Source organism: Eumetopias jubatus, unplaced genomic scaffold (assembly GCF_037043125.1).
Source record: "Eumetopias jubatus isolate StellerSeaLion01/CBP00866 unplaced genomic scaffold, mEumJub1_p1.0 scaffold_11, whole genome shotgun sequence".
Lineage (NCBI taxonomy): Eukaryota > Metazoa > Chordata > Mammalia > Carnivora > Otariidae > Eumetopias > Eumetopias jubatus.
The window spans coordinates 45,454,897-45,477,041 of record NW_028274817.1 but is presented as its reverse complement, the minus strand read 5'-3'; the positions used below and the strand labels follow the sequence as shown (position 1 = coordinate 45,477,041).

The 22,145-nt window shown below is 35.2% G+C and overlaps 1 protein-coding gene across 1 annotated transcript in view; it reads right to left on the bottom strand.

Annotated features, from left to right (window-relative positions):
* Positions 1 to 1,108: 1,108 nt before the first annotated feature.
* ZMAT1 (zinc finger matrin-type 1) overlaps positions 1,109 to 22,145 on the bottom strand; it is a 33,424-nt gene continuing 12,387 nt past the window's right edge. Inside the window, exons 2-7 of the mRNA XM_028095350.2 lie at positions 18,568 to 18,674; positions 14,820 to 14,849; positions 14,568 to 14,742; positions 12,557 to 12,841; positions 4,614 to 4,713; positions 1,109 to 2,885 (exon numbers count right to left, since the gene is read on the bottom strand). Coding sequence (XP_027951151.1) covers positions 1,562 to 2,885; positions 4,614 to 4,713; positions 12,557 to 12,841; positions 14,568 to 14,742; positions 14,820 to 14,849; positions 18,568 to 18,674 — 2,021 coding nt within the window. The 3' untranslated portion in view covers positions 1,109 to 1,561. The remainder of the gene's footprint in view (positions 2,886 to 4,613; positions 4,714 to 12,556; positions 12,842 to 14,567; positions 14,743 to 14,819; positions 14,850 to 18,567; positions 18,675 to 22,145) is intronic.

The window sequence follows — 22,145 nt, the reverse complement described above, 5'->3', positions numbered from 1 at the left end:
GGTTAGCCTGGTGATGGGTATAAAGAGGGCACGTTCTGCATGGAAAAAAAAAACTCAAAAGAATTTTTTATTATATAAAAAAATAAAGGTAATATACTCTCACAGCCCTCTCCCACTTAGAAAATTCTTCCTTCTTCAGTTTCAAGTTATTTAGTTGGTCAATTTAACTTAAAACTGAACTCAAGTCTGCTTCTTCTACTAAGTAAGATGTGAAATAAATGAAATTATTACAACCTTACATTGTGATCTCCCAAGAGGTGCAAACTGTATAATTGTTTCCCCTCTCATTCCCAAAATAAAATCATCTTTGGCTGGGAAATGATTGGTTGCACAAAACAATATATAGAAATTAAAACACTTTAATATAATATAAACATTTCCAGAATATAGACTGATTTTGTATCAGTACATTTTGAGAGCTTTTTAAAACTATATATAATCTAAACTTATTATAGACTGTTTCATTTTCACTTTCAGAACTAGAAAATATAAAAATACACTGCAAATTAGATTTAACAAACAAAAAAATCAGTCTAAATCGCTTCATACATTTTTCTTGGAGAAAACCAAGAAACAAATAAACACACAACAACAACAAAAAAATACCAACACTATCACAAACCCAAACAAGGAATGGATTCTCTAATGCCTGGTAATTCTCTCACTTAAAATAAATTATCTCCCATGGGTAAATAATTCACCACCACAGCAATTTGATGAATAGAAGTAGAGACAACCTCATTAAGCAAAATTACATTATATGTAAGAAACGTAATTTTTTTCTTTTTTTTTTTAAGAAAATGAGGAAAAGTAACTTAAGGAAAAGGCATATTGAATACTTTTACTTCACTTGGCTTTTGTTAGAGGTTAAAGTTAACTGTTCATTTAGGAAAATTCAAATAACAATTTCATGAAACCAAACTCTTCAACTTATTTCTTCAATTCAACCTTAAGGGAACAAAACTAAAAAGTTCAAAATCCAAGAGTAGACTCATCCCAAAGCATTATCTTTCTTCAACAGGTTTCCTTTTCTATTCTTGTGTTCTTATATTCTTCTTTCTCAGAGGCTAGGTTTATGCTTGTTTCTTCTTTCAAGTCATTTTCAATTTTTACACCCCCCAAAAAACTAAGCTTTCCTGAATTGACAATAACCATATTCACCTCTTCTCTTCTTCATTGGATGTTTTTGTTTTTTGTCTAAATCCATTTTCTAAACTGATTTCTTCAATTCATCCTTAGGTAAACAAAATAAAATGTTCAAATTCCTAGAACAGACTCCTCCCAAAACATTGACTCTTGTCTTTTCTTCAACAGGTTTCCTTTTCTCTTATGTTCTTGTTGTGTTATGTTTTTCTTATGTTCTTTCTCAGAGGGTAGGTCTAAGCTTGTTTGTTTCTTCTTTCAATTCAATTTCAACTTATACACACAAAAACTAAGCTTTCCTGAACTGACACTGACTGTATCCACTGCTCCTTTTCTTCACTAGATGTTCCTGTTTGTCTAAATCCATGTTCTTAACTGATTTCTTCAATTCATCCTTGGGTAAACAAAAACTAAAAGCTCAAAATCCAAGAATAGATTCATCCCAAAGCATTTCCTCTTCTGTCTTTTCTTCAACAGATTTCTTTTTCTCTTTCTTGTGCTTACGTTCTTCTTTCTCAGGGGATACATCATGGCTTTTTTTCTTTTTTCGATGTTTAAGCTTTCCTGAACTAACACTGACTTTATCTCCCTCTCTCTTCCTTTGTCGGATGCTCTTGTCCTTATCTAGATCAGTATCCTCATAACTCTTTTTCCTTTTATGCTTGGACTGCTCTTTCTCTGGCCTTTCTTCACCTTCCTCCAGGTGTCTTCTTCTCTTCTGATGTTTCCGTTTATGATCTGCTTGATGGTCACTGGTACTGTTTTCTGAGGAGAGGTGCTTGTAAACTTCAGATTCTACACTGTATGGGCCAGAGTTATTTTCTTGCTGACTAAGGCTCAGGGGTACTGGTTTTTCTGGGAAATAGTCTCTGATGGGTTGACAAGAGATCATGGAGTCTAGTTTCTGTTTGCTGTCATTAGTTGGTAAGCAATGAGGTAACTGGTTTTCTAGTGCTTGTGAAATACTGTATGATCCTGTATAGGTCTGGGAAGTCTCAAATGGGAGTTTTTGCTCAAATATTCTATGTTTGGGTCTGGAATCAACCATTTCTTTGTACTTATGGGTTTCCATAGAGCTATCACTAATCTTTCTAAAACAAGTCTTTGGCTCTAGTCCTCTGGCTTTCTGCACTTTGATGTAATCTTCAAGTTCATCTTGGAAGGAATCATAAGTCCTCTTTGAATGAGCTGGTAACCGGTGATATAACTGGCTTTCCACTGGTGAAATATTATATGGTTGATGGTAGGTCTGGGAAATCTCAAGTGAAAATCTTTGCTCAAATATTCTTTGTCTGGGTCCAGAATCAACTTCTCTGTACCCACGGGTTTCCATAGTGTTCTCTCTTATCTTTCTGAAACAAATCTTTGGATCTAGTCCTCTGGCTTTCTGCACTTTGATGTAATCTTCCAGTTCATCTTGGAAAGAGTCATAGGTCCTCTTTGAATGAGCTGGTGAGCAATGAGGTAATTGGTTTTCTCCTGGTTGTGAAATATTGTATGATCCTGGGTATGTCCAGAAAGACTCACATGGGAGTCTCTGTTCAAACATTCTATGTCTGGACCTGGAATCAACTACTTCCCTGTACCCACGGGTTTCCAAAGAACCCTCTTCCATCTTTCTGAAACAAGTCTTGGACTCTGATCCTCTGGCTTTCTGCACTTTGATGTAATCTGCACATTCATCTTGGTAAGAGTCTTGTGTCTTCTTTGAATTCTTCACTAGGTTGATAACAATGGATTCTCTGCAAAGAAGGCAGTAGAAAGTTCTTGTTACTAGGTTATTTTATTCTGAATATTTTCTTTGCTTTCAAAAAGATTAGTTTGGAAAAACAAAAACAACAAAAGCCCAAACAAATTTAAAAAACCTACTGCAATATAAAAGCTATAAATCATCACTTTTTATGCCAAAAAGAAGGAGCAGGGATAGTCAGATATTTCCCATGTACCTCACAATTTATTACACACAAAAAATTTTCAGGGCTGAGATAAAAGGGAAGATGCAGACATAGCTGCTACTGTCTTAGTACTTAAAATGTAAGGCATGTTGGGATAGGCAGGAAAGGACCAGTAATATTTAATGCCCCAAAGATGGTCTGATCTGAATGTCACATTGTTTTAAAAGTTTTAATTAGTTCCTTGCATAGATCTATAAATATAATGGCTATTTATTCTGGAACTCTGAGATTAAAAAAAAAAAGAGTCTGAAGATTAATTTGGTGAATCAGACAATTTAGCTTCTAAATATTCAGACTCAAAGTAGATACAGTTCCTACAAGAATAAAATAATGTAACAGAAACACTAAGCTTTGATTTTTAAAGCAACAAACCAAAAATACAATAGTTAAGTGCCCCTCTGTCCTGCTACCTGACTTATCCAGTCCTTAATTGTCCACTTAATCCTCTCCTCCTTAAAACAATAAAATAGAATGGAATATTTATCAAGCTCCTATTATATGCCAGGCCAGGCACCTTACACAGATTTTTAATATTTCATTATAACAACTTCATATTGGAGCTGTCCAAAGTTATACACTTGTTAGAAAGACAGATCTGATATTCCAATCCAGGTCTGTCCAACAGCAAGGCCTTTTTTTTTTTTAATAATTTTTTATTGTTATGTTAATCACCATACATTACATCATTAGTTTTTGATGTAGTGTTCCATGATTCATTGTTTGTGCATAACACCCAGTGCTCCATGCAGAATGTGCCCTCTTTAATACCCATCACCAGGCTAACCCATCCCCCCATCCCCCTCCCCTCTAGAACCCTCAGTTTGTTTTTCAGAGTCCATCGTCTCTAATGGTCTGTCTCCCCCTCCGACTTACTCCCCTTCATTCTTCCCCTCCTGCTATCTTCTTCTTTTTTTTCTTAACATATATTGCATTATTTGTTTCAGAAGTACAGATCCGTGATTCATCAGTCTTGTACAATTCACAGTGCTCACCATAGCACATACCCTCCCCAATGTCTATCACCCAGCCACCCAATCCCTCCCACCCCCCACCACTCCAGCAACCCTCAGTTTGTTTCCTGAGATTAAGAATTCCTCATATCAGTGAGAGCAAGACCTTTTTTCTTAACTACTGTACCTCGCTGGAAGGATGATGACCAGATCACTTTATCTCCTGGAACTAAGAACCTTCCAGGACTTAATTGAGTTTGTATGGCTCAATGAGAATGATCCTTCAGCATCTCCCCAGAGAAGGACAATGCTGTCTGGTCAGGAGGGGTGCCAATTATCCAGCTCTGCCAGTATACTATCATGGCTAGAAAAGTCCCTAGGGGATTCAAATATCATCACCTCTAGCAGTATCAAATACCATCACCTACAAATACCATCACCTATAGCAGTATCAACTCATAGGGAAATGAATGGCTAGAAAGTTTGTAAAATACATGCAAGGGTATTTGACAGAAGTCCTGCTCAAAATCCTCACAGGAGGATTTTGGTAAAAAAAAATACTTACTTAATTTGGTGTTCACTTCCTTGCATATGGGATCGGAACATTTCTAAAGATGTAAAGGTGATATTACAAATATGGCAAACGTAGGTTCTCATACTAAATGCTGAAAAAATAGAGAGTCCAAGTTAAGGAGGTTAATACGGACACACTTAGAATCACAAAGCTGGACAGGAATTTACTGAGATCATCTACTGAAATTTCCCAATTTAAAAAGACCCAGAGAGGTCAAATGACTTGGTCAAAGTCAAAGAGCCAGTTAGTAATAGAGATAACCTCTCAGCGCCCATATTTCTTAATTTAGAGCCCAGAATTCTTTACACTACACCACACTGCTTCTCTAGGCTTGGCCTCTTTCCTAAGAAACTGCTATCTGCCTGCCTATTGTTTCTACATGAAAGTGTAGCAGGCACTTCAAATTTAGTACATCCAACCAACGATTGCCTCTTAATCCCTTAACCAACCTTTTTGCTTGCTCCTAATTCTCTTTCCACCCAACAAAAACCTGAAAGTTCCCAAAAGATCAAACAAAAGCAAATTTTTACTCTCTTACCTGAAATCACTGTAGTGCATTAGTTTACCAAAAGTAATTTCCACAGACAGATTTTAGAAAGGAGAGAGGTTCAGTGAGCCCCACTCTAAGGATAAAAGCTGAAAGCAAAATTCTAAAACAAAACTACTAGTTACCACTTCAAAAGAGTCAAGAACTATAGAATAGGTATACCAGCTACCTCTCTACTCTGCTTCTTAGGTAGAATTGAAAGCAGGGGATAAATTAATCTTTATTTTCTTAACCTCATTATTCTTCTACTTTCTCTTTGGTCAGAAGTAGCAAATTAATAAATTTCATAAGCCAAATATAAAATAATCCCACCCTAAAGAAGGGGCAATAAATTGGTGGCTGCAGTAATTTTAGGGTCAAGCGAGGTCATCTTTTAAATCAAACAGCCCCTTAATCATTCAAAGGATTCTAAATTAATCATTATCAAGTGTATGTGTCTTGTCCAAGCAAAGATTATTCATAGAAACAAGAGAATATTGTCAAGGGGGAAAGAAAGATACTAACTTGGAAGAACATGAGGACTCTGCGTACTATTGACAGATACTCTAGTGGGCCCAGGAGAGCTCAGCAGGTTATGCCAAAGACTGAATGAATGATTCCTCGTAACTATCCTCTCTCCCAGTGCTCTGATTTCATGCTCACCAAGTCACTTTCTGATTATAATTTGGTTTCCCATATTCTTTGATCCCAAAAAAGGGATATCCCTGGATGATAGATCCAAGTTTTAAAAACCCTGAGAACTGAAAAAATATATATCTTCTCCTACCATAAATCACTATCAGAATGACAACGTATTAACTTAAATTACAATGTTTCCCAGACTTCTCTGATAAGAATTACTTGGAGCATTACTTAAATATAGATCCCCAAGCTCCTCCCCTGGAGAACATGATCCACTGTCTCTAGGAGAGGGAATTTGTATTTTAACAATACCACAGGTAATTATTCTTAGAGAACGTGTGGGAAATACACTAAGGGAATACCTTTCTGCTTCCTTGATTATTTATAAGTGTTTGCCAAGTTTGTTTGTGGTCTGGTCAGTCCCTGATTTGAGGCTGATCTACCGTGAAGATTCTGGACTTCCTGCAAAGCTAAAGACTAAATCCAGGACTATGCATGCTCAGAACAAACCTTTTCAAAAAATTAATACTTATTTAACAGGTGTGAAAATTAAGACTCAGATCTGCTTGGCCAACACCATACATTTTGAGAGCACCCAAGTTATGCAAGATAAGCAGGACACCTGGTTTCCTCTAGGTTAGTGGTTCTCAATGCTAGCTACACATTAGAACCATGTGAAAAATTTAAAAATATTCATGTTACAGGCCCATTTAAATCAGAATCTCTAGGAGTTGAACCAGGCTTTCTTACTTTTTGAAAGCATTTTTTAGATGATTTTTTTTAATACAGCCATTGTTGAGCACCACTGCCCTAATATCGAGCCAATGATCTTCATTATGATTATGTACTCATATTTCAGGGGTTTTACATATTTGTTTAGTGCTTATAAAGTATATAGTATACATAATATTCTCCTCAGTTCCTCCTTTGTTTCTTTACAAATTATATTGGAAGATTATAATATAGGTAATATAGGGGTTTAGAGAAGCTGCAGGTCACATATAAAAGGTCCAGAGGCAGTTCTGGAATTCTGGTCTGATTACTATTACCTTAGCCCTTGTCTTTTTCAAATACTGATATCCTTTAGGTTTTTCTAGATATAGACATCTCAGAAAATAATATATAAAAATGGTATAAACACTTTCTCTGAAGATATGAAGTCTATTTATTGACTCCAAGTTCAGAATTCCTGGTCTAATCCTTCTGTAACCTGCCTCCACTATATTTCTTTTTCTTTTCCTTTTTTAATTGAAATATAATTAATATATAGTGTTACATTAGTTCCAGGTATACAATATAATGATTCAACAATTTTATACATTATTTAGTGCTCACCAAGATAAGTATACTCTAAATCTCTTTAATCCACTATGTTTCTTACACTTTCTAATCTCCCATCTTGGTCTGTTCCTTGGCCCTGTCCAGCTCTGCTGCCCTCAGCTCTGCTAGGATTCCTTGTTTCTGACTTCATTCAGAAACTCAAGCTTCTTTGCATCTCATAGCTTTCAGAATCTTCCATTACCTAACACTTGTGGTGCCCATTTTTCTCCTAATCACAGCTCTATCTTATAACTCCCCAGACTATATGATCTTTGTTTTCAAAGCACAGATTGGGGAAGTACATGTCTTTAAATAGTCTAACGCTGTGGTCCTCAATCTTAGCTCTATATCCTAATCAATTGGGGAGTTAAAAAAGAGAAAACAAAACACTAATGTGTAGGTCCTAGGGATTCTAATTTAATTGATTTGAGGGATGGCCTGAGCATTGAGATTTCTAAAAGCTCCCTGTATGATTCTAACATGTAGTCAAGGTGAGAACCATTGGTCTATTAGCTTAAATGGAAAATAGTCAATTGAGAGCTACATATAAGCAAAAATGCACCTTAATGTGGGATTTACTTTATGAAAAAAAGTAGAAAAAGTCTAATTTACCTGTTTTTAAATTACAACAGGAGAAAAACATTTTTAAAAAAGTAACATTTGTTAAGGACCTATTCTGTAATGGATACTGTACTGCTTCATTTCATCCTTTGACAATACTGTGAAGTAGCCTATTTTCACTTTACACCTGAGGAATCTGAGCTACAACCGGGTAAATGACTTCAAACATATCTCCCAATCTATGTTTATCCTTCTACATGACACTGCCTCTCAATAAACAATTAGCAAATACTAAGAAAAACTATGTACTTATTACACCATATAAAGTGCTGAGATGGATATTGCAGAATAAAATATAATCCCTTGTCTCAAGGAGGCTAATTCAGTTAAGGGGCTAAAATTAATGCAATTGTCAACGAAAAAGTGAAGTCTATGAGGAATCAGAGGAGGGGGAGAATACCAGCAGCTAGAGCAGTGAGGGAAGTTATGATGGATCTTGGAGGACAAGAAGGATTTGAATTGTAAGGAAGGCAGATAAGGGCATTCCAGGGGATGAAAACAGTATCAGATATGGGAGAGACAGAAATGAGCATGATGTGTTGACTTCAAATAATCTGTTCAACAAACACTAAGCACCTTAGCGTTAGCTAATCTCGCATCATGCTAGATTCTAGGGGTACAAGATGAGTAAAATGGGCAGGTTGCTCACAAATCCAAGTGAGAAACATATAAACAAAGAATTTCAATCGCATTTGGTAAAGGTAAGAGGTATGCTTAAGGGGTATGGGAGCTCAAAGAAGGAGAATATGGGGGTCTGAAGAAGGCTACTGGAAGAGATGATGCCTTAAACTTGGAAGGATGAACAATAGCTAACTTGATGGAAAGAGTTGAGAAGAGTATTGTATGGAGAGGGACTAGCATGATAGAAGCATAGAAGTGTTTATAAGAACTTCTTAAAATTTGGAATTGTTGTAGAATAAAATATAACAGGATAAGATGGGAGAAGCAAAAAGGTGTCAGATCAGAGAGATGTATAGGTTATGCTAAGGAGCCTAGACTTTTTATCCTGTGTATTGGGAAACCTTGAAATGTTTTAAGTAGTAAGTGACATGGTCAGCTGTGTGTTTGAGAGAAGTCTCTCCTCTAGCTGCAATATGGAGGATAAATTTGAGAGGAACAAGCCTCAAAGTAAGGAGACCACATGTATGTAAATAACTAGATGAGGCAGGAGATAAGGAGGGCATGAGCTAGAACACAGTAGGGATAGAGAGGAGCAAGGAGACTGGTGAAATATACCATTAAAACAGGCAAAACTAAAAAAAAATAAAAACTGGCAAAACTCGGTAACTGATTGAATGTGGGAGATAAGTTTATCTGAAGGATGTGAGAAGGGGAAGTGTAGAAGAGTGGAAGAGAGTCCTGGAGGGTGGTGTGGGTTTTAAAATCACTGCTGACAGGAAAGTGAAGGAAAAGGTAAAGGATTAAATAGGACTACAAGTCCACAGAGATTGGATCCCAAGACTCTGCTGAGGTACCCAATCTCTAGCTTTACATAATTTTCCATAGCATCACCCAGTATCCTGAATGTAAAAGTAGAAAAGGTGGACTGTGGAATTTATTCAGGGTTGAAATCTTGCTACTAAGGAGTGAGAGACTAACAATGAGGTATATGTAAAGCCTTCCAGAAGGTTGTAATAACATTCAAGTGTGAAATGATGGTAGTGGAAATGTAATGGAAAGGAAGAATAGTTCTAAGACTTGATAAGACTTGCTGATGGACAGGATATAGGAAAATTGAGTAGTTGAAGATGCCCTCAAAGATTCAAATGTAGGTGACTAATAGTGGTACAACTGGCAAAGACAGGAATCTTGGGAAATTCAAGTTGGTTTTAGAGAAGATTATTAATTCAATTTTAGGTATGTTGAGTTACAGGTGAAGGTGAGATATCTAAGTGCAATAATGAGGCTAGAAATTAGTAAGATAAACAAAACAAATACAATAAATAAAAAATACATACATACTTTAGTTCCATATCGTTATGGTAGCCATTCCTGTGCTAATAAGATCTGGGCTGGGTGAGGGACATGAAGAAAGCAGTGAGAATGATGAAGAAAGAGAGATTAGGTATAGTAGGAACATATATAAACAAAACAGATGGAAAAAAGGCAGAGACAGAAAGGAGAAAATGGGGTGATGAATGAAATAGTTAAGGTGTCATATATCGAATGGTTTCTGTCTTACCACTTGCTCGCTTATAATATGGGCTTCTGCTGTTCTGTTCTTTGAAATTCTCATTAGCTAATTCAAATTCTCCAGCTATTTTTTAATCCTCAAATGTTTACTGTTCTTAAAATGGGACAGTTAAAAGCAGGGCTGAAAATTTGTTCTTTGAGCTCTATTATGCTAGTCAGCACTCCCTCCCTGGCCAGATGAAAATTTCACCAAAATCCCCCTTCTCTTATTCTAATAACCTTGAAACTTCAGAATGCTAACATGACTCTCCCTTTAGAAGTGACCAGAGTATATACACTTCTCATAAATGACTCAGTTCCAATTTTACCTAATGCTGACTATTAAACTAGAAGGTACTTATTTCAGATATCCTCACCCCAGCAATAGGAAAAATATCCTAACAAGTTGAAGACTCATTTCTCCAAACATCTACTACTTTCAGAAGCCCTACCACTTGTATTTCTACACTTGCCTAAATCAACATTCTTCAAATTCCTAGATAAAAACACAGATCTCTATGTAACTTTTTGGGGTATGCTGAATCACATTAATTAGGAAACTTAAATAGTACCAATGCAGGGTTAGCACTCAATATATCAAGATTAGTAGTTCACTGATTCTATATTAAACTAATTGCTATTGAAGTAGGCCTATTCTATGCCAGTTTCTATCTCTAGCATTGGAAATACAGAGGAGTTGGGTGAAATCCCTTCCCTCAAAGACCTGACACATCCTAGTGGGAGATAAAGACACACAGAGAGAAAATTAGACATGCAGGCTAAAGAAGCATAGAAGATAAGTCTTGAAGGGAGTGAAAAGGCTTCCCAGGAAGTAGTATGTTAAAGAATGAGTTAGGAATTAGATAAAGAAGAGGAACATGGAGATGTTCCAGGTAAAATGGCAGCATGAAAAAGGGCACAGAGACAAGAAATAGGGTAATGGTTTCTGGAAACCATAAGCAGTTTGCAGGTTCTGACCTATACAGATCATGGCAGGAAGTAAGAGGGGATAAGCCTGGAGAACATAGGCAGGGAATGATAAAGAGCTATGAAGCTTAGATTTTTATCCTCAGAAAAAGGAGAAAAAAGTGAGGATTTTAAGGTAGGGAATGACATGGAAGGATGTGCACTTTAGGTGAAACACTCTAGTGATTAAATAGAGGGTAGATTTGGAGAGACAAAACTGATGGCAGGAAGAGTATTTAGGAGGCTGTGGCAATATTCTAGAACAATGCTTCTCAAAATTTAATGTGAGTACAAATCCCCTAGGAAATCTTGTCAAAATGCAGTTTCTGTTTCAGTAGGTCTGCAGTGAGACTTGAGATTCTTTTTTCTAACAAGCTCCCAAGTGATGCTGATGATGCTGGCCACAAACCACACTTTGAGTAGCAAAGCTCTAGGAAAGATGTTGAGGGCCTGACCTAGTACGGGAAGAGTAGGGCTGCAGATAAGGGACCAGGTAAAACAGTCATGGCTTGGTGTTTCATTAGATATAAAAAGCGAAGAAGGTAGTGTTGGGGGATTCCCAGTTAACTACAGGTTTCTATTCTGAATAACTGAGTGGAATTGAAATGGATATGAGGTATCCAGGTAAAGCAGTAGCTGCCAGTTGGATATATGAGTCCAAAGCTTGACAGAAAGGTCATAAGCATACAGATAAGAGATGAAATCAGGGGAACAGCTTAGATCATGTTTGTAGAGTAAGGCCAAGAATGGAGCCACAGGAACACCTACATTTAGGTAATGAATTAAAAAAGAGCCCCCAAAGAAAAGAGAAAAGAAATAGAAACACAGAAGAACCAGAGCATAAGGAGTTACATATGACAAAGAATATGGCTTCAAGGTGGGAGTAATGAACATTTTCATATGAAGCAGAAAGGTCTAGTAAGAAAAGAATTGAAAAATAACAGTGAGTGGAGGAAAAGAAGTGGGTAGAAGAGAGAATATGAAAAAGGAATAAAATACACTAGTAATGAGAAGGTGCCTGTGGGGGAAAAATGAAAAAAAAAATGGTTAGAAGAGCAAGTGGATTATTCCAGTCAGGATCAGAATCTTTACTGTGCCTGAATTCTTGCCAGTCTTTCTAGCTCCTTTGTTAATTCTCTCTCCTTCCCACTTCCACCAATCTAAATCATATACATCCTCTATGAAGGTTTTCTGAACCATGATGTTTCACTCCTCTAGTTACCAAAAATATGTACATAAAAATTCATGTCTGTAGCCTCTTGCAATGAAGTGTTATTAACCCAACTAGTTTAGACACTTGCTCCTTCAGGGAAAATGGTATATCATTTGTATTCCCAACAATGACTAGCCTAGCACCTTAGAGACACTTAAGCCATACTTAGTGACTGAATAATGTAACCACATGACACTAGTTAAAAATACTTCCTTATGTACCTATGATATAACATGGAACCACGGGAATACCTATATTTGATTCTATAATTCATAAAGGTCATCTAAACTTTCTGAGTCTCATTTTCTAGAAAACCAACAGACAAAACTAGATGGACTCTGAAGTCCTTACTCATCTAAAATTGTATAATCCCATCACTACTATCAAACTACAGCAAATTGATATATACATAAACCAGTATGTTTTATAAAATAACTTCCTATGAAAGAATTTTAGGATATTTTTACTGTTTACCATTTGCATCTGATTTTGCTGGAAGAGGTTTCTCTCTTATGTTGTCTACAAACTTCTTCCTAGCTTCATTTCTTTTGTGTTTTTTCCCAACATAGTGCTGTTGGGCCATTAATGGACTATTAAAGGAAGCAGGACAGAGCTTGCAATACTTGTTTGTATTATTCAAATCCAAAGCACTGCTGGAAGAGGAAGGCATAGTCTTGTCTTTAATCCCACCTGGAGGAGGCTTGACAGCAAGGGGCTTCAGAAAAGTTGATTCTGCAGAAGTAGTAAGAGGCCCACCTGCTGAAATAGTTGTAATGAGAAGTGATCAACATATATTCAGCTATTAGAGCTGCATTCATTACAAAGTATTAGGGGAATTCAGAATTCTTTGAAAACTGCTATTTTTGGACTTTTTTCCACACAGGGCTGTTGGATAAAGGTACTCAGGTTGAAAAGAATTTCCTTCTGTAAGAATAGAAATTTGAATACAAGTCTGTCCCCAAGTTTCTTCAACAAAGGTACAGGGAGGAATATTCAGCATCAGGCATTGGCTAATTATATTCATTGGAAAAATCGATGAAAGCACGAGAGCTTAGGATGGTTCTTAAAATCAGTGAGGGTAAAACAGATGGTACCAACTTCTAAGTTGGTGTCTTTCTTGAGTACCCCAGTAAGTCTATCCAGTCCAGATTTGTGATGTTTGTATCAAAATAAAACTTATGCAGTTGTTTAAGGCTATAAAATTATATGTTTCCACAATTATAGTTATGTCAGAGCTCTTACATTTAGTATCCTACCTGAGCTCAAATTGATGAATTTGGGGGACTGAAAATAAGACTTTACAAGATGCTTTATATTGTACAGCATACAGATTCTAACCCTCTTTAGATGACAGGAAGAAAAACAAATATACAAAAATTAGAGAGACTAGAATAAGTTTAAAAATAATTCTGGTTTAATTTTTTATTATTGTTCACAGTATTATTATTCATAGTATTCTTTTATTTATTTATTTATTATGTTCAGTTAGCCACTGTATAGTACATCATTAGTTTTTGATGTAGTGTTCAATGATTCATTAGTTGCATATAACACCCAGTGCTCATCATTAAGAAAACAGTACGTTTTAAGTTTGGATGAGGCCTACAATATGGATTGGAAATTAATGTTGGTAAATTTTTCATACTAGTCATGCCTTATTCCTAAAGTGTTGAAGCTAGTCAGAATGTGGTAAATTATTTATTCCAGAGGATTAATCATCTCATTTTTTCTTCTGGCACACAAATTTTTCAAAATACAAGTTTGATTTTCCAGGGTGTACTCTGCCACCTTAGGCCAGAAGTGAGATCTTTAAGTTAAGATTTCTCATGTGCTGGTGACTCATCATCACTGGAAGGAGGAAAGAGGCAGTGTTTTACAGTTCTCTGTATCTTTGGGATCTAGCATAAAATAAGTACCCATTACTTATTGATTGATGATGTTGGTGGTACTTTATTAGAAGAAAGAAATGAACTATCAGGGTAGAAGGAGATTCTGTAACTTACTATTTTTTTTTTTTTTGCTTGTAGTTATAGTCAGAAAATGCTGCACCATAACTATATTATGGTAAAAATACTGGTGTGAACACACATGTGAGATAATGTTCTAGAAAATACTGAAGAAGAAAAAATGAGATAGATGGCAAGGGAGAGAAGGAGCTAAGTAAAATTTTATGATTTGATTAGAAAATGGAGAGCTCAGGCTGCTTTTTGTTGTTTCTTTATAGCAGCACGGCAAATCACCTGCTTTCATTTGTACTGAATAAACTAAAAAGGAAGGGTCATAACATTTCTTAAAATTTAGCTAGCAATCATAATCTCTATATTAAATGACAAAGATACAGAAAGAAATTAACTGGGCAGAAGAAGAAGAATCAAGTTATTACTCCAGAATGAAAGTTTCTCCAATAAAATAATGGATAGCAAAGTTGGACAAAAAATGGTAAGGAGACCCTGTATTGAAGCTAAAGAGGTGAATGTAATCTTACCCATCTCTGGCTGAAATCCTGATGGAGATACCTGATCATTCTCCTCCATTAATTGCTTCAGTTTTTTAGCATGGACTTTTCCCACATAGTGAGACTGAGCAACAACTGGGGAGCTAAATATCATGTTGCAGAGATCACAAAATTTGTTTCTGTCTGCTACTTCACTCCTGTGGATCTGAAATAAGCACAATCTTGTTAGAATGACTTGATAACTCAAAGTTTAGAATTATGACATCAATATAGGCTACTTACCTGAAAATTCCTAACATCCATCTTCATTTTCTTATGCACACACACACACACACACCATGGAATATTACTCAGCCATCAAAATGAATGAAATCTGGGATGCCTGGGTGGCGCACTTGGTTAAGTGTCTGCTTTCGGCTCAGGTCATGATCCCAGGGTCCTAGGATCAAGTCCCACATCGGGCTCCCTGCTCAGTGGGGAGTCTGCTTCTCCCTCTGCCTGTTCTGCCTGCCGCTCCCCCTGCTTGTGCTTGCCCTCTCCCTCTTTCTCTCTCTGACAAATAAATAAAATCTTTAAAAAAAAGAATAAAATCTTGCCATTTGCAATGACATGGATGGAGCAGGAGAGGGAGAGTATAATGCTAAGGAAAATAAGTCAGAAAAAGACTAATACCATGATTTTACTCATATGTAGAATTTAAGAAAACAAATGAGCAAAGGGAAGAAAGAGAGCGTGAGGCAAACTAAGAAAAAGACTCTTAACTATAGAGAAAAAACTGATGTTTACCAGAGGGGAGGTGAGTGGGGAGATGGGTTAAATAGGTGATGGGGATTAAGGAGTGCGCTTGTTGTGATGAGCACCTGGTGTTGTTGTATGAAGTGCTGAATCACTATATTGTACACCTGAAACTAATATTACACTGTATGTTAACTGGAATTTAAATAACTTAAGAAACATTCAAAACTTCTACAGTACTGTTCTATTTTACATGTGCAATAAATACTATATACTGAGATCGTCTGATAGTATTAACCAAGCTGTATACTAAAGAGGAAAAAAAAAATCACCTTTTCAAGTACAGTATTTGTATGGAAATGCTTTCAAATATATGGAAAGTTATATATAGATTTGATTTGATTATTTAATAACCATAAGCACCAAACTTCCAGATGGCACTGAAATTTAAATTTAAAAATATGCTACATTATCAACAATAGCCAAATTATGGAAGGAGCCCAAATGTCCATCAACTGATGAATGGATAAAGATGTAGTATATATAAACAATGGAATGTTACTCAGCCATAGAAAAGAATGAAATCTTGCCATCTGCAATGACATGGATGGAGCTAGACAGTATAATGCTAAGTGAAATAAGTCAATCAGAGAGATACCATATAATTTCACTCACATGTGGAATTTAAGAAACAAAACAAATGAGCAAAGTGGAAAAAAAGAGAGGGAGGGGGAGGGGGAAGAGAGAGAGAGAGAGAGAGAGAGAGAGAGAGAGAGAGGGAGAGAGAGAGGCAAACCAAGAAATAGAATCAACTACAGAAAACAAAGTGATGGTTACCAGAGGGGAGGTAGGTGGGGGATAGGTTAAATAGGTAATGGGGACTGAGGAGTGCACTTGTGATGAGCACCAGGTGTTGTATGGAAGTGTTGAATCACTATATTGTTCACCTAAAACTAATATTGCACTGTAGGTTAACTAACTGGAATTAAATAAAAATTTGAATAAGAGAAAAAAATGGTAACCTATAAAATCTATAATAAAATCGATAAGAAATGGAATTTTAAGAGACATGTACAGTCCATTTTCTATTCTTATTAAAACCATATTGCTTTTAAAAAATGTATTTTGGAATTCAAACAATTCAGTTTAAAAGTACTTATTTCATAATACAGTGAACAGGAAACCTGACTCTTAGGAAATCTAGCTTTGCTTTCTCCAAATTTTCCCAGAGCAGAATAGCTTTTTCTTTAAATTTTTTATTATTATGTTAGTCACCATACATCATTAGTCTTTGATGTAGTGTTCCATGATTCATTGTTTGTGCATAACACCCAGTGCTCCATGCAGAATAGCTTTTTAAAGGTTCAGAATTCTATAAAACATTTTTAAAACCTAGTCTTTCTGAAAATGTATAACCTTTCAAAGTACTAGAATTGACAATGCTGTAAATATCAATTTCATTTTATAAAGTGCCAACTTTTTAATTGTAGGCTAGTAGGAAACATTTTGTAATTATACAATGTGTAAACTTATCTGTTTGCTTTTTAATATCATAAATTTTATTTTGCAATGTATTTTTATTGCCTGCATTATTTGCAGAGTTCTGTGAAGATAAGGACATTGTATTATTTATAATTTAATCCTTATAACCATCGAAGTTCTGAAGTATTAGAAGTTCTCAATAAGTATTTGTTAATAAAAAATGCTATAACATTACATAATGCTTTGTTGCCATTAAAATATTATTGCCATTAAAATATTACAGAAAAATAAAAAGATGTAACGATAGGACAGGTGTCCAGAATATGCTCTTATATGAAAAAAGAAGTAAAAAACAACATATACAATGATCTTTTGTTAAAGTGTGTGTGTGTGCACATGCACGTGCAGAAAGCATCCTGGAATCATATCAGCAAAAGAGAAGTTAAATGATGGTTACCTACAAGTGACAGCATTATAACTGAATGTGATTTTCTCTTATTTTTGTATATTTTCTACACTGAATAGTACTTCATAAGCCCACAAAAAGCTATTTTCTCAAATTTAAATTCAAATGGTTCGAACCACAATTATCACAGAGCTCCCTGATTGTGTGTCTCTCTTTACTAACTCTAAATCTTTGAACTATGGGGTCTGAGGATGTACTCAGCACTGTCACATATTTGATTTCACTTAATTTTCATGAGCTCAGTGAGATTTTACCACCCCTATTTTGCAGGTTCAAGAAACATGCTCAGAGAAGTAAAGTAACTTGCCCAGGGTTACACAACGATGGAGTTTAAAGCTTGAATGTAGGTCTTCTTAATCCAAAGCCAACAAAATATCCCTCTGTAATTATAGTAATTGAATCCCAGTCAACATAAGAACTGAAATATAGCTGCCAATAAGATTAGCAATGGGCAAAATGAGGTGCGTTTAAAAACGTAAAGTTGGCATTGTATTTTTTAAAGTGAATTTATCTAGTACTTTTGATAACCCAGACACTAGATATGAAAGAAATCCAATAGCTAATCATATGATACAGAAATGGGGACCATTTAGTTTTTTCATTTGGTTCTTTTCTTTCATTTGGTTCAGCAACACCAAATGAAAGAAAAGAACACTGGACATGAAATCAGAAGAAATCATTTTTAAGTTTAGTCATACCCATGATGCTATGAATAATCATGATCCCTCTGGGTCTCAGTTTTTTAATCAATAAACCAAAGGAGTAAGAACATTAAACATTCTCTCTCCTAGCTTTAGAATTCTATGGTTCTGTGATTAAAAAGATGTTGGCTAAGTCAAGTGCAAGACTGGTTCATTTTGTTTTTACAGCCTTCATTTACTATAAAGGAAGACTCTGGAATTCTATAATATCCCTTTATTCACATTAATAGTTTCGTAGTCAAGCTTTATAATGGCTCCCTTATATTTACTATGAGGACATGAAGGATATAGTGGCTTGATGAATACAAAGGGAGGCAGAATGGTGTGAAGAAAAGGAAAGAAGCTTTGGAGTCAAAAAGACCGATTTTAAACCCAAATTCCCCAAACTTAAGCCAGTAAGTTGCTGTCCCTCTCTGAGCCAGTCTCCTCATCCATCAAAGGGAAATAATATCACCTCTTTCACAGGATTTTCATAAGAATCAAAAACAATAAAATATGAAGTTTATCTGCTACATTTAAAAACCTCCTTTAAATGAGTTTGGAGGATAAACAAATATATAAATAAATATATGTATACATTAAATCATAAAAAATGAAATAAAATAAAAACCTCCTTTAGACTCTATTCCCATGATTTTTAACCTACCTCATAATGTGAAATCCTTTGTGATTCAAACTGTAGCACCACTCCACAAATACTACAAAAGTTATCTGTATAAAGTTTAGTCTTTTCCTGTTCACTCCAAGTCATATCTATGAATAAAATAAAGGAAGGTGAGACTGTATATCACATTAATGAATATTTAGAAGTATCGTTTTCATTCTTCAACTATCTATTATTTCATATGTCACCTCAAATCTGAGTGCCTGTGAGGCTACAGTAATAACTTTTTGCTTATCGAGGATGCAATTTAATATGGGTATATTAAGTATGCTTCTAATGTCTGATATAGTAAGAGTTACTTATTTAGTGTGATAAGTCTAGGCAATATCATTCCAAAGGAAAAGTTATGGGGTTATCAGTAACTTCATGAGCTTCATGGGATGATCTAGGGCACCAATAATGAAAGGCAGGATTAAAAAACCCAGCCTTAGAATTTTGTTTTACAAGAGATAATCCTAAGAAAAGCATTGTTTTAAGACTGTCACTTATCTAGAGCTATGGCCATAATGTTATCTAAAAATCATCTGGAACCACAAAGAAACTTTGGTCATAGTGGGCAAACATCCTCCATTATTGTAAAAAGACTAGCATACCCATCTGGCAAAACATGTCTCACACAAGCCCCTCAAAGCTATAAAGTTATGTTCATATAATAACATCTAGAAATTATGCTATAGTGTTTCTTACTGTAGTAATAACACATACCGAAACTTTCTGCATTTACACTTGAGGTCCACACTTCTACCTAAGATTTTTAACAGGTGCAATGTATTCTGCCAAAGTTTATTAGTTTATCCATAAGTTTCAAATCACAAAACATCAAAATTTTGCTCACTACTTGGCTATTTAAATGAATAAGTTGATACCACATATTTATGGAGCAATGCCAATGATAAATTAAATTGATAAACTGAGCATACTGGTGAGATTTTGAATTTCCCTTTAAAATCTTTAGTAAATATTATAGTTTGTTGGCAATATAATTTATTACCAAAGGTAAGTTTCTGTTGAAGAAAAAATATAACACATCCAGTTCCCAACACTAACAAAAATTAATTATATACCACGTAGAAAAAATATGGAAAGAAGTTAAATTTAAAAGAGGTTAACTCTGGGAAATGGGGCTAGAAAAGGAACAAAGGGAGAAACTTTAACATTTTATTCTTTATAGTTATCTTGTTTTAATTTTTGCAAAACACATGTAAAACTTTCTATTTAAAAATTTTAAAGATATTTATTTTATTAAGATTTATTTATTTTAGAGAGGGAAAGAGTGTATGAGCAGGGGGAGGGGCACAGGGAGAGGGAGAGACAGAAAGAATCCTCAAGCAGACTCCCCACTGAGTGTGGAGCCCAATGCAGGGGGCTCAATCCCAGGACCCTGAGATCATGACCTGAACCAAAATCATGAACCAGCCACTTAACTGACTGCACCACCCAGGCACACCTAAAGATACTCATTTTAAAAGTTATGTCAGATATCTTCAACTAAGCTTTATTTTCAGTATCACTGTATGCACTAAAAAGGCTTTCTTAAAAAACTGCCTGTCCAAGATAATAACTATAATTAACATCACTAATCATCAGGGCAATGCAAATTAAAACCACAACGATGTATCACTTTACACCTGTGAGAATGGCTAAAATCAAAAACACAAAAATTAACAAGTGTTGGTGAAAATGTGGAGAAAAAGGAACCCTCATACACTGTTGAGAATGCAACATTGGTGCAGCCACTGTGGAAACTAGTATGGAGCTTCCTCAAAACTTAAAAATAGAATTATCATATGATCTAGTAATTCCACTACTGGGTATTTACCCAAAGAAAATGAAAACACTATGTTTATTGCACCCCTATGTTTATTGCAGCCTTATTTACAATAGCCAAGATGTAGAAGCAACCCAAGTATCTATCCATAGACAAATGGATAAAGAAGATGTGATGTGTACACACACACACACACACACACACACACACACACACACACTGGAATATTACTCAGCCATAAAAAATGAAATCTTGCCATTTGCTACAACATGGATGGATCTAGAGGGCAGAATGCTAACTTAAGTCAGTCAGAGAAAAGACAAATACCATAGCATTTTACTCATATATGGAATTTAAGAAACAAAACAAATGAACAAAGTAAAAAAGAGGCAAACCCAAAAAGCAGATTCTTAAATACAGATCAAAACCTGGTGGTTTCCAGAGGGGAGGTGGCTGGGTGAAGTGGTGAAATAGATAAAAGCATTAAGAGTACACTTACCTTGAGAGACTATGGACTCTGAGAAACAGAGGGTTCTAGAGGGGAGGGGGGTGGGGGGATGGGTTAGCCTGCTGATGGGTATTAAAGAGGGCACCTACTGAATGGAGCACTGGGTTTTATATGCAAACCATGAATCATGGAAAACTACATCAAAAACTAATGATGTAATGTATGGTGACTAACATAACAATAAAAAGCCAAAAAAACATAACAAAACAAAAAAAAGAGTACACTTATCTTGATGAGCACTGAAAAACAATTGTTGAATCATTATATAATACATCTGCAACTAATATAATACTATATGTTAATTATAGTTTAATAAAAAGAAAGAATAACTGTAATTAGGAACATGTCAGAAATGCCTTGACAAACACTTAAAAATTTATCCCTATAATATATCGATAGTATCCCCTCGGAATTATTTTTTTGGATTGTTTTAGAATATATGATTTATCTTTGACTCTAAAATCAGCAAGGTAAAGAAGTTAAAATGTATTTCAGGACTTCCCTTGTTTCAGAATTAACTATTATATGCAATTTGAGCATACTGGTAAGATTTTGAATTTCCCTTTAAAATCCTTAAATAGTAAATATTATAATTCGTTAGCAATATAACTTGTTACCAAAGCAAAGCTTCCTTTAAGAAGACAAAAGGAAACTACTAATTTAGAGGTTCAATAATTCCTAAAATATAACACTCATTTCTCTCTTAAATCAATCTTTAATTCCAGATTTCCTCAGGTCTAAATACTCAGTGTTTGAAACTCAATTGTTTCCCAACTCAAGTTGGGAAATACCAAGGACGGGTATTTTATTTATTTATTTATTTATTTATTTATTTATTTATTTATTTATTATGTTATATTAATCACCATACATTACATCATTAGTTTTTGATGTAGTGTTCCATGATTCATTATTTGCGTATAACACCCAGTGCTCCATTGAAAAAAAAAAAAAAGGATGAGTATTTTAACCCAGCCTTTCATTACTGATACTCCACATCATTTCCAGGAAGCCCATGAAGTTACTGGCACCACTGTAACTTTTTCTTTAGAATGGTATTGCCTAGACTTATTGCCTTTGACTCATTTCCTCAAACAAGTTCTTGTTTTTTTCTTTACTAAATGGCACAATATTTCAGGCTCAAAATCTCAGCCATTCTTCTCCCCAGAAAATCACTATTTCATGTCAATTCTAGCTTATAATGTCATTTCATATCCATCTCTTCCTTTTCACTTTCCATAACACCACTCTAGTTCAGGCCATCAGTGCCTTTAGGCATCATTT